A 17,236-nucleotide genomic window follows, 5' to 3' on the forward strand; every position below is an offset into this window, starting at 1 on the left:
AAACATACAATCATTTACAAAGAGTAGAAAAGATACACACACATATTAAGTGGTTTGTGATAGGAAGAAAGGGCATCCCATTGTTAAAACGATGCCAAAAGAAAAAACAGGACATATTAAACAACAGTTTAATGTATGCCAACATTAAACTGTTGTTAAACAGTTAATAACAAGAGCCAAGAAACTGTGAGACCCATCCAACTGATGCCAGCATAGTAAAATGGACATAAAACAATCATAATGATATGCTTCCATGCTGGCATGGGTGATATGGTTTGACAGGAGCCAGCCAGGCAGAAACCTACACAAAACAGTCACAGATGTCTGGTGCAGGCTTCTGCCTGGCCGGCTCCTGTCAAACCATCCCACCCATGCCAGCATGGAAGGTGGACATTAAATGATGTTATACATATATGAGGGTATTGAGATTTCTACTTACATTGGCTGATTGCTACAAGGATCGGACTGGCTCCCTGGCGGTCACACATGTTGACATTACATCCATAATCTAGCAGACACATTGCAACGTCTATATGATTCTTCCTAATGGCTTCTGCAAAGATAATTAAACATGTGACCTTAAATAACAGAAAATAAAACACACAATATGCAGTATCTATCATCATTGCTGCCACCACCATCATCATCATTTAACATCTGTTTTCCATGTTGGCATGGGTTGGACAGTTTGACAGGAGTTGGCCAGCTGAAGAGCTGCCCAAGCTTCATGTCAGTTTTGACATGGTTTCTACAGCTGGATACCCTTCCTAACGCCAACCATGTAATGAATACGCATCTACTACTGATTTCTAGCATTCACTCTGGACATAGAGGGATTGGAAGAGCATGGATAGTCGATTGACTCAATGGCTGATTTTGCTGCTGACCTTGGAGGGATGGAAAGTAATGGTAACTTCAACATGATCGGAATTCAAAACAATGAGAAACATAACTGAATGGCATCTGGCATTGAATTCAGCACTTTAATATCACTGCCATTCCACTGCCCTACACTGTGGTTAAGAAGTTCACTTTGGAACCATGCAGACTGGGGTCTCACAGAGAGGACACTGTTGGCTGGTGTCTTGTTCTATAACCAATGGTTGACCAATACCTTTAAAGTGAAACTGGTAAGCAGAAACTGAAGAAGCCCGCTGTACACACACATCTCTCTCTCTGGCCAGGTAACCATGTACCTCCTCTACAGCAAGACACCTATTTCTGCTACTCTGTCTCTGCCACACTCTAACCTTTCATCATCTGACACAAGATCACTTCCTCTAATTCTCCCTCCCCTTTCAAAAATTCCTTGTCTAGCAAGTTACTTGGTGACCCTGCCTGTGCTGGTGCCACATAAAAAGCATCCAGTCCAAACTGTGAAGTGGTAGGCATTTAGAAAGGCATCCAGCTGTAAAAACCATGCCAAAACTGACCTCACCAGTGCTGGTGCCACGTAAAAAGCACTCAGTCCACTCTATGGGGTGGTTGGTTTTAGGAAGAGCATCCAGCCATAGAAACCATGCCAAAGCAGACATAGAAGCCTGGTGTTTTTTCTGCCTGACTGACTCCTGTCAAACCATCAAACTCATGCATGCATAAAAGGCAGACATTAAACTATGATGATGTTGATATTGATGATATATACATATATATCATGAGCTTCTTTCAGGTACCATCTGCCAAATTTGTTACAAGGCTTTGGGTCAGCCCAGGGCGATAGTAGAAGACACTTGACCAAGGTATTATGCAATGAAAATGAACCCAGAACCATGAGGTTGGGAAGCAAAATTTCTTACCACACAGTGCTTATGTTTGCTGAGAGTGATGTAAATGTTGGATAAATTGACTGAAATTGTGTTTTATTTTTTCCATTTATTACTTTCAAAAAATGTTGAAAAATATGTAACTCAAAAAGACAGAAGTTGAGGTATGCCTGTAAATGTATGTCTGCACGTTTGTGTATGCATGAATGAGTTCATATTTCCCCTTGTTTTCATGTGCATTCGCTGGATGTAAACAAAAGGCTCACTCAAATGCTGTCATAGCCTTCCATTCTTCAGCATAACCATGTCTGGGTAATACACAGTTTGACAGACTGGAGGTTATTACTTTACTTGGAAATAGGTGAGGTTTGGCATCCAGCCACAGAAAACTCCACCTCAACATAGTCTTGTCTGATCTATGCAAACATGGAAAAGTAGATGTTAAAACGATGATGATGGTGATGATGATGACGATGATAACACAAATTACAGCAACATAGAGCAATGTATTCTGCCCTAAAATGATAATCTTACAGTAGATTTCAGCTCAATATTTATGAGCAGAAAGTCCAATAACATATGACATCTCACATCTGCAATAAATAAATAAATAAATGTATGTGTGTGTGTGTGTGTGTGTGTGTGTGTGTGTGTGTGTGTGTGAGTGAGAGAGAGAGAGAGAGAGATTCTAATAAAATGGTGTAAACTTACCAGTCAAACATGTGAGTTTCTTGACAGTCTTAATATCGGCGTCAGAACCTGATGACAATAACAGTTTTACAACATCTCGGTAACCCTCAGACACAGCATAAAACAGAGCTGTACAGCCATAGCGGTCCCTTCGGTTAATATCTGCTCCTGTAACAGTCAAATCATAACCAGCAATAATGATTTCTCCTAGACTAGCACAAAGTTTTAAAGGACAAGTAGTCAATACAATCAAATCTCAGTATATAATTGGAAATTATCATATTTTCTCATGTATAAGTTGCACTATTTTATACTTGATTTTTGACTGGCAAAAAAAAAAAAACAAGGTAGATACGAAACCTAAAAACAGAAAACATTTTGTGCCAAGATTTAATATTAAATTAGGGATACAACTTATACATAAATATGTTAATTCCCCAACAACTAGAAGGATGAAAAAGAAAGCCAATCCTAACAGATTTTAAAATTCAAAATGTAAAGTTGCATAGTTTAATACTACATTTCTGCTGATCTCCATTAAAAGGAATTTTGACTAAAATATTGTCTATGATCAATAAGTTTTCAATTCTCCATACAATACTCAACTATGTCTTTGGAATTCATTTTCCATTATTTGTTTTCTCCAACTAATTAACCTACAAAAATCTCAAATAGTTTATTAAGAACTGCCACAATCAAAAGTTTGTCTGATGTTGCTGAAAAGTGTTTAATGTAGATGTGAGTGAAGAGAAATGACCAATGGACCTAGTCATGGATTCCATTGGTTATTTACAGGAATATAAGGAAGACGAGAACTGGTTCCTTCGTCAGTCAGAGTGGCCTAGTGGGCTTATAACACAGACCTAGGAACACAAGTTCACAAAAAGAATAACCCAGGTTCAAGTCCTGCTGGAGACAGGATTTTGGAAAGCAGCAGGAGGACACCTAAGAGTCATGACCTGGGTGGGCTTGGCTCCCGTAGAGTGTCAGGTATAAGGACCAAAACACTTATCGGATGGGAGTTCTTTTTCTGAAGATCTCACCTGTTGTGTGCTTACCTTGTGGTGAGTTACTGTTATTTGTTTTAAGAAAAGACCATAGGCATCACTCTATTTTTGAACTCACAGAATACAAAAAGCTCCAGTTACTTCTGAATGAGTATAGATCTATAACAAAGAAATAGCTAATCCAATGTGAGTGAGACCAGGCATCCAGCTGTAGCATTCTCACTTCACGGTTAAATGGATGGATATCTAACTATAGTACTGTTATTTTGCTGATGAGTAGACAAGTGCTTATGACCAATAAGCACAAATAATGGCTACAGTATTTAGGTTTAAACCATATGGCTATTGGTTCAATACTTTTCATGTACACACATATCATCATCATCAACAGCAAGCTAATGAGGACACCTCTATGCAATTACTCAACCTACCAGAAATAGAAACCTAGCACTCCCAAAAAACACTAACATCTCACTCTCTCTTTGAAAAAAATAAAAGAAAAGACACGTTAGACAGTGCAGTCCTGCATACGATAGACAGTGCATACCCTGTACGTGAAAGTGAAGGACATGGCTGGAGTGTCTTTGATTATATGTTTGCTCAATAAAGAATGACTTGGGGTTAAACAAAAGGCAGCAACATCAACAACATAATCATCAGACAGACTGGGGTATGCAAAGGAATATCTTACCTAAGAGGTACCACAATGAGTACAGCAATAAAATTCATACACTTAACAACGTGGTCAATAGTAAATTACATTGACCTTTCAGTCAAATCAATGTAATATAAGGTCATCATCTAAATGCCACCCTCCCTAAACCCAAAGAAACTTTTAAGGGCAATTTACATGAGATGAGGTGGATAAATGATAATACTCTTACTATATATGTTACCAGCCTAAAACAGGTTACATTCCCAAATGACTAGCGACCTGTTTCTAATGATAGTTAAATGAAATGAGACACTGTAGAATAGAGAACTCTGCCATAAAATACATTCTGCTTGCAGTGGGTTTGAACTCATAACCTCTATGTAGGTTATCCACTTGGCTGTTACCTTATCCACTTGGCTATTACACCTCTATCCAAATCAAATTGCTTTAGTGACAACCAAAAAAACATAAGCAATGCAAGAAATACAAAAAGTAAACCACTATGAAACAGTATAATAGTTGTAATAGCAAGGTTTTGAACTCTAGACCAAGGGGCCAGCAGAGTAATATATACCTTCAGTGTTAGCCAAAAGCAAAAACAAAAAAACCCACAAAAAGTGAAACATTTGGAAGCAAAGTATAGTTGCTGCACTAGCAAAATTTAAACTCTTATTCAAGGGGCCAGTTGTATAAACACCTTAACTTTATAGTCAACATGTTTCAGTATTAATCAAAAACCCATGACAAAAAAGAAACAAAAAGTGAAATATAGAGTACTGTGGGGGTCAAACAGCTCATAACCTTAATTTCCTATTGAATATGTTTCATTTATTCATCAAAAATCAAACTGAGCTAACTCCTGTTAACCAGGAGTTGGTTCAATATATAACCTTGTCATATATAAAATATAAGCTTGTCAGATGTTCCTGCAGTCTTCTAACTGAAAAACATACCTCCAATGAGAAGGCGACCCACAATATCAAGATATCCGCAGCCAGTCGCTATCATCAATGCTGTAATCATCTGGAAATTATGAGCATCAACAAGGCAGTTGTGATTCAACAAAAGATCAACCATCTGGAGGTTGTTCGTTCGAACTGCTGTCATCAATGGTGTTTCCACCTGGTCATTTGGGATATCCACATCGCAACCATTGTTGAGCAGCATGCTAGCTACTTGCACAAAACCATTCAAGACAGCCGAGTGTAGAGGAGTAGCACCATGCTCATTGCGACTGTCTATGTCTGCAGAGTTCATGATGAGCACTTCAGCTACTTTGATATAACCTTTCTGACAGGCTATGTTCAGTAAGTTGTTAAGACCCTGGTTACAGCGGTTGACATCTGCTCCTTTCTGAAGAAGTGCACAACAGATCTGGACATGACCCAGTTCAACGGCCACCTCAAGTGGAGTTTTTCTACGATAAGGGAAGTTTATATCAAGGACGGAGTTACAGAGATTGAAGACACTGTTCAGGTCATTGCTTTCAATAGCATCAATCAACTGTCGGATCTGCTGTCTTTTCTGGCGCCTCAAGCGATAATCTGTAAATAAACAAAAAAAAAAAAAAGAATTAATGCAATGGACAAGGTGGTAAAATGTTGTTAATAATAGTTTCTCACTTTGATACAAGTTTATATGTTTAAAAGAGAATATTATAGATCACTCAGTCAAAACCCATATTATAAGTGGTATATATCTTATTAAACCTGGATGAATAAAAGGCAAAGGCACAAGGCCTGAAATTTGTGGGGAAGGGACTAGTCGATTACATCGACCCCAGTGTTTCACTGATACTTAATTCATCAACCCTGAAAGTACGAAAGGCAAAGTCGACCTTGGCAGAATCTGAACTCAGAATGTACTGACAGGCGAAATACTGCTAAGCTTTTCATCCAGCACACTAATGATTCTGCCAACTCACCGTCCTCCTAACTGAAATAATGACAATAGTAATGATATAATCAGGTCAAGTTTAATCTGTTACTGGTACCATGTAACCCAACAGAATCTGTTTCGTAGTCATGGACAACTCCCCCTTCAGTTTATTGTATGAGAAGAGTGTGTAAGCAGCTAGCAATCAAAAATAAAACATGTCACAATGAATGAAAGACTCTCACAGAGAAGCCAAAGACCAACCATACCACACACGTATGGTTGGATGATAACTAGGAAACATGCAGGTGGGGAAGGTTACATTTTTTTGATTGTTGTATACCTATGTCCACCTTAAGTCATGAATTTCGAATGGAACCTAAGCACAAGGCAACAAATTTTAGAGTAAGGAAACAGTTGATTATATCAGCCTCACTACTTGATTGATGCCTTATTCTATTGACCCCCACCATCCCCACCCTTCCAATAAGATGAAAGACAAACTGAACACCATAGAAACATGAATTCAGAATATAGACTAAATTATATTAAACATTATCTTAAATTATATTAAGCATTATCAGTTGCTCTAATAATAATATAGTAGTACCTCAGTTTTCGAACAAGTCTGATCACGAATAAATCATGCTTTATCTCCTGTCTTTCTCATATTCATTTAATACAGTAGTAATTCAGTTTACGAATGCCTCTGATCACAAATAAATTGTGCTTCATATATATCTATATCAATATATATATATATAAAGCATGATTTATTCATGAGTTGTTCGAAAACCAAGGTACTACTGTACTTTCTACTATAGGTGCAAGGCTTGAAATTTTGGTGGGAAGGGGTTAGACAATTACAGTGACCCCAATGTTCAAATGGTACAAAATTTATCAACACCAAAAGGATGAAAAGCAATGTCAACCTCGGTGGAATTTGAACTCAGCACATAAAGACAAATGATATGCTGCTAAGCATTGTATCCAGCATTTTAATGATTTTGTCAGCTTGCTGCTTATAATTATTCTGCTAATAATAATAATGATTTCTTTTATTAGCCACAGTGGCATAGGTGAGGAGAGGATCATATGGACAGCCTACAATCTGCATTAGGGTTTACATAAAAGATGAAGGGAAAGAAATGGAAAAGATAGTGAAATGTGAACGTAGTATACAAAGTATGTGATAACAAGAATAAGGCAGTTCTCATGAAACAAGAGAAACTCCAACTAGGGCCAATCAAGGAACTCCACAAATCCAATATTACTCTGACCACCAAAGGCATGAGCCCTTGCCCAACTGCTGTTCTCCAATCTACAGGCACATGCTTAGAGTAGGTCCATCCACCCTAACAATTTTTGCCATGGTCAACCATTTTTTCACAAATCCAATGGGAGGTAGCACTTCCCTCTCTACCCTCATTTTCCTTTCCAAGTTGAAAATTTAAAAAGTTAACAAGGGCTTGACCAAAGAGGTAAGTGTCTTTCCTCAATCTTTTCAGCTTTGCTACAACACAACCACCTTCACCATAGTCACAAAACACTATCTGTTCTGTCTTGTTAAAGATAGGTGGTGGGGCAATCTTTATGATGAATTTGGCCAATAGCAACTGTTTAAAATAACTCTACAAGTCAGCAATGTTTGGATACTGTACAAGTGTGTGCAATATAGTCTCATTGCTCTCAGACAGTCCTGCCTGGTGGTGCTTCTATGCCTGTAAGGTTTATCTTGAACTGACGGTGCTCTTCAGTAGCACTGTCAGGTCAGGGATTTCTTGAAGTTATCCACGGTAGGTCAGCTAGTTCATCCTTGTTGACACCTAGAGTTTCCTGAAGAGCATCATCTCTCTTACCCACCACTAGATTTCTATATACTGCAAATGTAGAGGGTGGTGAGCACCTGATGATATTCCAAGTAGGAACCAGGTCTTTTCTTGACCCAGGACTGCAGCTCTAGCAAAGAGATGAGCTGCAGAAAGACATTTCTTACAAGTGGAGACCACACCAGCTCGTTGTCCAGGAACAACTGCGAGTGGTTTAACTGCTGCATTGTGTTTGCATACCAGCAGCCAAAGCATGCCAAGTCCTCCTTTTTAATTCTATCAACTATAGTAACAAGGCCTGAAATTTTCTGAGATGGAATTAGTCCTGTGCATCCACCCCAGTGCTCTGCTGGTACTCATTTTATTGACCTCAAAAGAATGAAAAGCAAAGCTGACCTCAGTGACATATGAACTCAGAATGTAAAACTGGAAGAAACACTGCTAAACATTTTGTCCAGCATGGTAACAATTCTGCCAGCTCACCACCTCAATAACTATAATAATAATCCTTTCTACTATAGGCACAAGGCCTGAAATTTTGGGGAAGGGGACCAGTCAATTAGATCGACCTCAGTATGCAATTGGTACTTAATTTATTGACCCCCAAAAGGATGACAGGCAAAGTTGACCTTGGTGGAATTTGAACTCAGAACAAAGATAGATGAAATACCACTAAGCATTTCGTCCGGCATGCTAATGATTCTGCCAGCTCACCACCTTAATAACTATAATAATAATACTGAAATTTATCTGCGTGTATACCTTGCACACAGATAAATATTTTCGCAAATTATAGTGTGGCTTCCAATGCGTTGCTTACCCATGCTTTTTAAATGAACTGAATTAAGCTTTGCAAGTGTTTGACTAAACTTGCTTCTCAGGGAATCTGTAAGTTCGATTTTTAAAAAATTGGTTTTTTTTTCAAGTATCACCATTATAGGTATTTATACTCTGGTGAAATTAAAAAATCAACTCATAAATAAATGAAGCTCTTGAATCCACCACTGTACATACACACACGTGTGCACACACAACGCACGCACGCAGAGTCACATATCTATGTATGTATTTATACTAATTTATAATTATATATTATATTGAAGGATGTGAATAAACCAACACACTAGAAACAGACGCCATGTATGTTTGAAGGTAATCAAACGAAATTTTCATCATTTTGAGCCACCCACCCAATGAGTGAAAATCCATTTAGCTGTTTTCCAGGAATTTTGCAAACACACAGAAAAACAAAGACAAGTGGTTACGATACCTTGCTTTCGCTTACGCATGCAGGGTAATAATAATAATAGCTGCTACAATTATGTCTGTTAAAGAAAAAAAAAAACTCCTTTCTAATGAAAGAAAATGCTTTAAGTAGACATACGGAGGATATAAATAAATAATAATTATTAATGTGAAAAAAAAACACATTCCATGAATTTCCTTCAGACCGTAATTATTTCCACCTTTAATGAAATGTCTCACTTCATAAAATATTCAATTAATAAATTATAGATTATATCATGCTGATAATTTCTAAAAAGAATAAAATAATGCTATACATGATTACCAACAAACATTTTAAAAACTTCTTAAATAAATGACAAAAAAAAAAAAAAATTGTGTAAATTCTATGCATCTTTTTCTGTAAAACTTTTAAATTTCAGTTTCTGCTCTCATATAATTGTAGCAGCTGAGGAAATAGTGCCACACTAAGGATGAAAGAAGGACAGCTAAAAAAAGCTTTAAAAGATGAGTTGTGGGAAAGGCTTTTTAAGTATACATTGGATGTAGGGGCATAGACATTGACAATATGTTTTCAGGATCTCATTTTTGCTGAGATGGTCAGGTTTTCTCAAACAAGGTCAACTGCCAATCATCTCAGTTCTTTGTCATTTTCTCAATGAGGTTCAACATCTTGATATCGGCCTTCACTACTTCATCCATGTTCTTTAGGTTTGCCTTTTCTATAAGTTCCATCCACATTTAGTAATTGGTACTTCTTTATACAGCTGTCCTCATCCATATGCATCATTTGACCATACCAGCAGTCTTTGCTCTTACACACATCTACATCTGATACCTCTTATGCACAATTTTTTCTCAACACATTTGCACTTCGTTATACATGCACACTGACATTGCACATCTAGCAGAATCTTCTAGTTTCATATTTTCTAGTTTTCACATGTCCTCTGCATTCACAGCCCACATTTCACCATCATGTAACATTGCTGTTCATGCACTCACTTTAAACAATCTAACTTTCACTGAGACAAGCCCCATGTTACCAATAGAGGTAATAGCTCTCCAAACTTTTACAGCTGGTTCATGTTTAAGCAATTATAATTTCAGAATATTCGTCTTCCACAGCTAATTAGATCAACTAGGTAACAGAAATTATCAACTATCTCTAAGGATCCTCCTGAACATTCATAAAAGATTTATATCCCATGTGTGTGCAGAGTTCACTTTCTGTGTTAATCTTCTTGCGGTTTCTCTGCAAATTTTATGTGTCCATAGCTTGCACTGAGTACACAACACGGAATTACTACTTAGATCTTTCCTACACACTTTGGTCTTTGTTAAGTTAACTCTAAGACCCTCTGATTCTATGCCTTGCTTCCACTATTATAGATTCAAATATAAGAACAAGGTCATCAGAATAAAGGAGCTCTCATGGGCAACCAGTCTTAAATTTCTGTTATGGCCTGGAGGACTATCAGAGAGGGCTGAGAACCGAGCCCTAGTAATCTCCTACCTGCACACTAAATTCATTGCTATACTTATAGGTGATTCTCACCGTACTGACAGCATCTCTGTACATGGCTCTTGGATGGCTCTCACCAGACATTCATCTCTCCCTGGCTTCCACAACAACCACCAGATGAGAAGTGAGGGACCCTGACAAAGACTTACTGCATGTCAACAAATGCCAAGTACAGGATTTATTTTTGGTTAAATTCTTCTCCTGCAGTTGCCTTAGTGGGAAAATAGCACAAGTAATGTTTATGACCTGCTCCAGCAATTTCATACCTCTATAGTTAATTCTGAGGCATCACCTTTACCTATTCATATATATATATATATATACATACAAGGTGCAGTGAATATATTGTCGTCTAAATTATGCAAAAATGAAAATAACACTGACATCTCATTTTAACAGATATATTTACCAAAATTACATAAAAATATTTTAAAATACTAAAGAGTAAATTTATTCAATAAAATTGCCATTGGCTTCAACCACAGCCTCCAGACGACTTTGGAATCTCCTGCAACTCTTCTGGATGGTCTCCTTCTTTAAGTTGGTGAATGCTACCATAATCCTTGCCTTCAGTTCATTTTTGGTGTTACAAGGAGATTTGTTGGTCTCTCACTCAACTGCACCCCACACATAATAATCAAGGAGGTTGCAGTCTGGGGAGTTAGGTGACCAGATGCTAAGGGTGGCGTTGTCGCAGAAATTGTCTGACAGCCATGACTGGGTTCTCTTGCTTGTATGGCATGGTGCAGAGTCCTGTTGCCAGACATAGGGTCTTCCAGCAGCCACCCTCTTGACCCAGGGCATCACAGGCACTTGATGTAGGCTTCCGTGTTAAGTCTGAGACTGTGTGGGAATATGAATGGAGGCATAATGTCACCATCAATAGTGATCACTCCAAACACCATGATGTTGACTGGATGTTTGATTTTTTATCACTCTCGGTACATGTTTTGGGGACATGGCAAGCCAACAGGTGTGTGTTCACTATTTATTTGTATTTGGAACTTTCAGCATGAATGCCAAACAATACAGCATGTTGTTTCCAAATTTCTGGCAGATTGAATTGCATCATGGTGCTATTTTTCTCACAGACAGTACTCAACTGACCCTACTATGCTGTATTCGACAAAATAAAAAATATAAAATGGCAACAATTTACCCATTACATCCTGTATATATATGCATATATATATATATATATATATATATATATGAGTACTTGTATATACACATGTATACATAGATGTCCACACACATATGTGTATATATATATACATATATATATATACACACACATACATACATGTATATGCATTCATATCATATGGAATAATAGCAATTTATTCTTAGTGACTCTAGTTGCCAACTGTGAGCTATACAGAAACTTTCAGTTTATCGAATTTCCTTGTATATATGCACACATAAGTTCATATCTATATGTAAGTATATGCGCATATATATATATATATATATACACAAGTATGGACATATATACACATACCTATGCACGCATATCTATTTTTCAGTCATTTGACAGCAGGTGCTGGGACGCCCCCAGTTGCTCATGTTATTTTTAAGCCTGGTACTTATCAGTCTTTTTTGCTCGACTGCTAAGTTACTGAGACATACACAAACCAACACCAGTTGTCAAGTAATGGGAAATGACAAACAGAAAGGCGCACGTGCACACATGGACACACGTGATGGGCTTCCTCACAGTTTCCATCTACTCACAAGGCAATGGCTGACCTCAAGGATTATTAAGTTGAAGGCACTTGCCCAAGGTGACATACATTCTGTCTTCGTGTGTGCTCTTGCTCTGCTTATTCCATTCTCAGAGAATGGAATATGCAGAGCATGTGTTTGTTTGGCAACAAAAAAAAATATGACCATACCAAAATACAATATATATATATAATTTCCATTTCCCCCTCAAGACACCCACCATCTCTCAAACTGAAGTTCTTCCTTAATACCACTAATATTTCCCACTTCCTAGAACCATTTCAATTGATATCCACCCCTCATCATTTATACTGTCCTCTCCATCAACATTTTGCACTGATTAGCTCATCTAATCCTCCAGATTATCTCTTCTCCACCACTGTATGTCTCTCACTGTACCCTTGCACTACATTTTCCTCTCCAGCCCACTACATTCTTGCAACACATCCAACCACATCTCTATCTCTCTCTCATATCCTTTCTATGTTTACTTATCATCATGACTATTCTATAGCTCTTCACTCCTATGCAATATTTGTCACTTCCTACCTTTATCCACAATTCATATCTACCCCTCAACCCTATCCAATCTTTATAATTGTTACCTACTCTTCCCTACCTCCCCTAAATTTGCTCTTCATAAATTATATTCACTCTTTACCCATTCCCCATCTCTCAATCTCCCATCAAACTTGCAACCTCAGCCCACAGTTCTAGTTCTATCCAACTCACATCTGCTTACTTCATACCTTGAAGGTCCACCCAGATAATTCACCCCAACTATTTTTTATCTCCGCCCAGCTTCATGCAGATCACCATCACCTGCTCTTCAAAAATATGAGTAGCCACATAGTTACTCTACAACTGGAAAGCTTTCTGCTGTTTTTTTTTTTTTACTTTCTCTCTTATAGGCGCAGGAGTGGCTTTGTGGTAAGTAGCTTGCTTACCAACCACATTGTTCCGGGTTCAGTCCTACTGCGTGGCACCTTGGGCAAGTGTCTTCTATAGCCTCGGGCCGACCAAAGCCTTGTGAGTGAATTTGGTAGACGGAAACTGAAAGAATTCCGTCGTATGCAGCTCTGAGCTGAAACTTTGAAATGAAAAAAAAAAAAAAAAAATATGTGTGCTAGTGTGTCTATGTTTGTCCCCCCACCATCGCTTGACATCCGATGCTAGTGCGTTTAGGTCCCCGTAACTTACCGGTTCGGCAAAAAGAGACCAATAGAATAAGTACTAGGCTTACAGAGAATAAGTCCTGGGGTCGATTTTCTCGACTAAAGGCGGTGCTCCAGCATGGCCGCAGTCAAATGACTGAAACAAATAAAAAGAGTATACCTTAACCCCCATATCAAGCATACAAGTGCCTCACTTGGAGTTCATAGTCATGCAGGCTGCATGGCCACTCCTCTAAAGTTATGGTGGCATGAAAAATCACCCAGTATACACTTTAAGAGGTTGGCATTAAAAAGGGCATCATGCTGTAAAAGCCATGCCATAAGAGAGGGGAACACAATACTGTTGCTGGAACCATTGGATCCTGGACAGTTCAACGCATACCAGCATGGAACAGGAACAATAAACGATGATATATGTATACATATGCACAAATGTACATACGTAATATATATGCATATATGTATGCATACACACATTCATAACGACACACATATACATGCATATATACATATACTTAAACATGCATGTATACATACAAATATGCATGCATATGCACATACGTATGCATATATGTATACATATTTACGCATAATTGTAAATATAATGTGCATGTGTTCGTGCATAAATATGAATACATGCACACATATATAAATACATACACATTTATATGTATATACATATGCATATATATATATACATGCATATATGTGCACACTCAGGTGCACATACGTACATAAATACATGTGCATATATATATACACATATGCACACATCTGTATAGATATATGTGCATAAATACATATCTATGTGCATATATATATATAAATGTGCATATAGGTTTGTTTGTATGTATATATACCACACATAATTATATATACATTAATATAAACACATACTATTGCGATTTGTTTGATTCGTTTTTGTTATTTTTGTTTTTATAAGTACGTGTGCAAACAAGCGATCCAAATTATATATATATATTTATATATATATATATATATGTGTGTGTGTGTTGTACTTGTAAATCTTTGGTCTTGTACAGAATATTTTCTCAAGACAAAATACATATTACATTCATGTATATATTCTATTTTTATATATACACACATATGCAATAATATATGAAATAAATGTGAGCTCAGTTTTTATATACTAAAAATATCCCTGTATTCGTCTGGTTTTATATGCTAACCTCGTTAACATAAAATGGTATATATACATACATATATATCAAAATATATTTTTGCGTGTCTTTTGAGCCTATTTACACATATAATCACCATTTGTATATGATCATAATGAAATACAAAAGTGTTCCATTAAATCAATAAAAATATGAGATAAATTATTATTTATAGTAACAGGCAATTAACAAAAGATGCAAACTAGCCTTTTTTCTTGTTCGAAGCTCCGTTTGCTGTCGCCATCTTGCCGTCTGTAGACAAGTATTATTATGATGCTTGTGTGCAGCAGCAAGGAACTGCTTGGATGTGTGAGGACGCTGTATATTTTTTTGTTTGTCAAATAGATGTAGTTTTAAAAATAAATTTTTAAAAATTGATTTGTATTTAATATGTGATAATTACCTAATAATACCCGTAATAAATTTATTGGTTATTAATTTTTATCTAAAGTCAAAATCTTCATTATTATTATTATTATTTGTTATATTATGTTTATTTATATTTCTACTTTATATTGTTCTTCATAGTGGGATGGATGCGTTTTCTTGTAAACGAATAGTGTAGTCGGTTAGACCGTTCAACTGGTAACCAACGTGTAGGTAGTTCGAGCCCTACCCCAAGAAATTGTAATGACTCTTTTAATAAGATGGTCTCTTAATAATATCTGAAACATGTAAATTACAATTATGAACTAACAAATAAGAATACAATATATACGCATTTATTCTTCGGGATGTGGTATATCTGGGTAAACAGCGCATATCAACACAAAGCTATTAATTTTAATTATTAAATATAAAAAGTATATCATTTTCAATTCAATGGAAATATACAAATCTAATAAGTGAAATTTCCAGTAACTATTTTATTTGTTAGAAAGGCACAATTTCTCAACGTTTTCTAGATCAATACACATACTAGACGTAACGCAATTAAAAACCGACATGCTGAATTTAGTTCAATTCGTTTGTTCCTTCGCTTAGCGTCCGTTTTATTTTGTTGGCATGGGTTGGATGGGAATTTATTTGAAACCGCAGAGCAACTGGTTGTAATGTCAACAAGGAATGGAAACTTCGTATCATCTCGGCTAGAAAGTGACAAGCAACTCTGTGTAATGTCATCATTTACACACACGCGCGCGAACACAGACACACACACACACACACACACACATGAGAATATGAAATTCTTGGTAGGGTACAGAACAGTATATTAATGATGATGATGGTGATTCTTTCTAATTTTTGCACAAGGCCAGCAATTCGGCAGAATGTGAGGAAGCTGCAAAGGAATGCCACAAAGCATTTGGTCCAATATGTTCTGCCAGCTCACTGCCTTCCAATAATTATAATTCTTTCTGCTATGTGCAGAAATGAGCAATGAGTAGTGAGTTTCTATTTATATACAAGTTTAAAAGGTTTTCCCCAAGGAAAGAAATGAAACACTGCTTAACTTTCTACATCTTTGTGTCTGTATCAATTCTCGATGAAGCAACTGTTAAAAGTAAACTGATGTACTTAGCAATCACTGACCTGCAGAAAATCTTCAACAGAAAACCTTCATTAGTGGCCATTAAGATCAGTAGTCTCATTGGCAGGTTACCAGAAAAGGTAGACTTTGTATGTGGCAAATATACAGGAGCAATAATAGGACATAGATTTTATCAAAATCACAGGTGGGTATTTGCATAAAAGTATACAATCTGCCTTTCATTCTGAGAGAGAAACTTTTTGTTACCAACAGAGGTAATAACTTTTTGAACTTTCCATCTTGTTCTTATTCTGATAACTGCCATCATCATCATCATTTTATGTCCACATTTGCATGGATCAGAATTTGTTGAGGTAAATTTTCTAGCCGAATGCCCTTCCTGTTGCCAACACTCACCTGTTTGTTAGAAAGTAATATAAATATTTATGTATGTGTGTGTGTGTGTAAATGCACACACACACACATAATGGGCTATTTTCAGTTTCTGTCAACCAAATCTACTCACAAGGCTTTGGTTGGTCTAGGGCTATAGCAGAAGACACTTGCCTAAGGTGGCATGCAGTGGAACTAAACTCAAGCCCACATGGTTGGGAAGCCTATACTTTCAGGCAAAACTCCCTCCACTGCTAATTAGATCTCCTGAATAGCTTTATTACTTTATAGAAGAGATGACAAAGAACTAGAACATTCATTGGTATGTGGTGCTCAAGATGACCTGACCATCTTGGTGAAATTGAGATTCTGAAAGCAAAATATCTACATTCAGCCCCTCACTTAGTTCCGTTATCTAATCTTCCTTCCACCAGTTTGTTCTTTATCACTGATCTCACCATCACTTACCAGTTGCTGTAATTAAATGAGGGCAGAAATGCAAATTTTATCATCTTTTCTGTAATACCAGTTATCTTTCTTACTATCCAGAATATTCTCAGTTGACTTTCATCCTTCATTCTTATATTGTCTCTCTTCCTTCAGATTTTGCATTGATCACTCCACTCTTCTAAATTATTTCTCTCTCTCCCTTTCCACTGAACCACCTCCTATTGATTGGCCCATGTCACCATACATCTC

At 37.0% G+C, this 17,236-nt stretch overlaps 1 protein-coding gene across 2 annotated transcripts in view; it reads right to left on the reverse strand.

Annotated features, from left to right (window-relative positions):
• Nucleotides 1–15,023, reverse strand: part of LOC106868840 (uncharacterized) — a 40,210-nt gene extending 25,187 nt beyond the window's left edge. Inside the window, exons 1-4 of one of the 2 annotated variants that reach the window (XM_014914273.3) lie at nucleotides 14,881–15,023; nucleotides 5,069–5,659; nucleotides 2,475–2,621; nucleotides 440–553 (exon numbers count right to left, since the gene is read on the reverse strand). In XM_014914273.3, coding sequence (XP_014769759.1) covers nucleotides 440–553; nucleotides 2,475–2,621; nucleotides 5,069–5,659; nucleotides 14,881–14,917 — 889 coding nt within the window. In that variant the 5' untranslated portion in view covers nucleotides 14,918–15,023. Of the gene's footprint in view, nucleotides 1–439; nucleotides 554–2,474; nucleotides 2,622–5,068; nucleotides 5,660–9,089; nucleotides 9,150–14,880 lie in introns of those variants that run through there. The other variant, XM_052969817.2, reaches the window with a different exon arrangement.
• Nucleotides 15,024–17,236: the final 2,213 nt, after the last annotated feature.

This window comes from Octopus bimaculoides, chromosome 7 (assembly GCF_046866305.1).
Source record: "Octopus bimaculoides isolate indiv1 chromosome 7, ASM4686630v1, whole genome shotgun sequence".
NCBI lineage: Eukaryota > Metazoa > Mollusca > Cephalopoda > Octopoda > Octopodidae > Octopus > Octopus bimaculoides.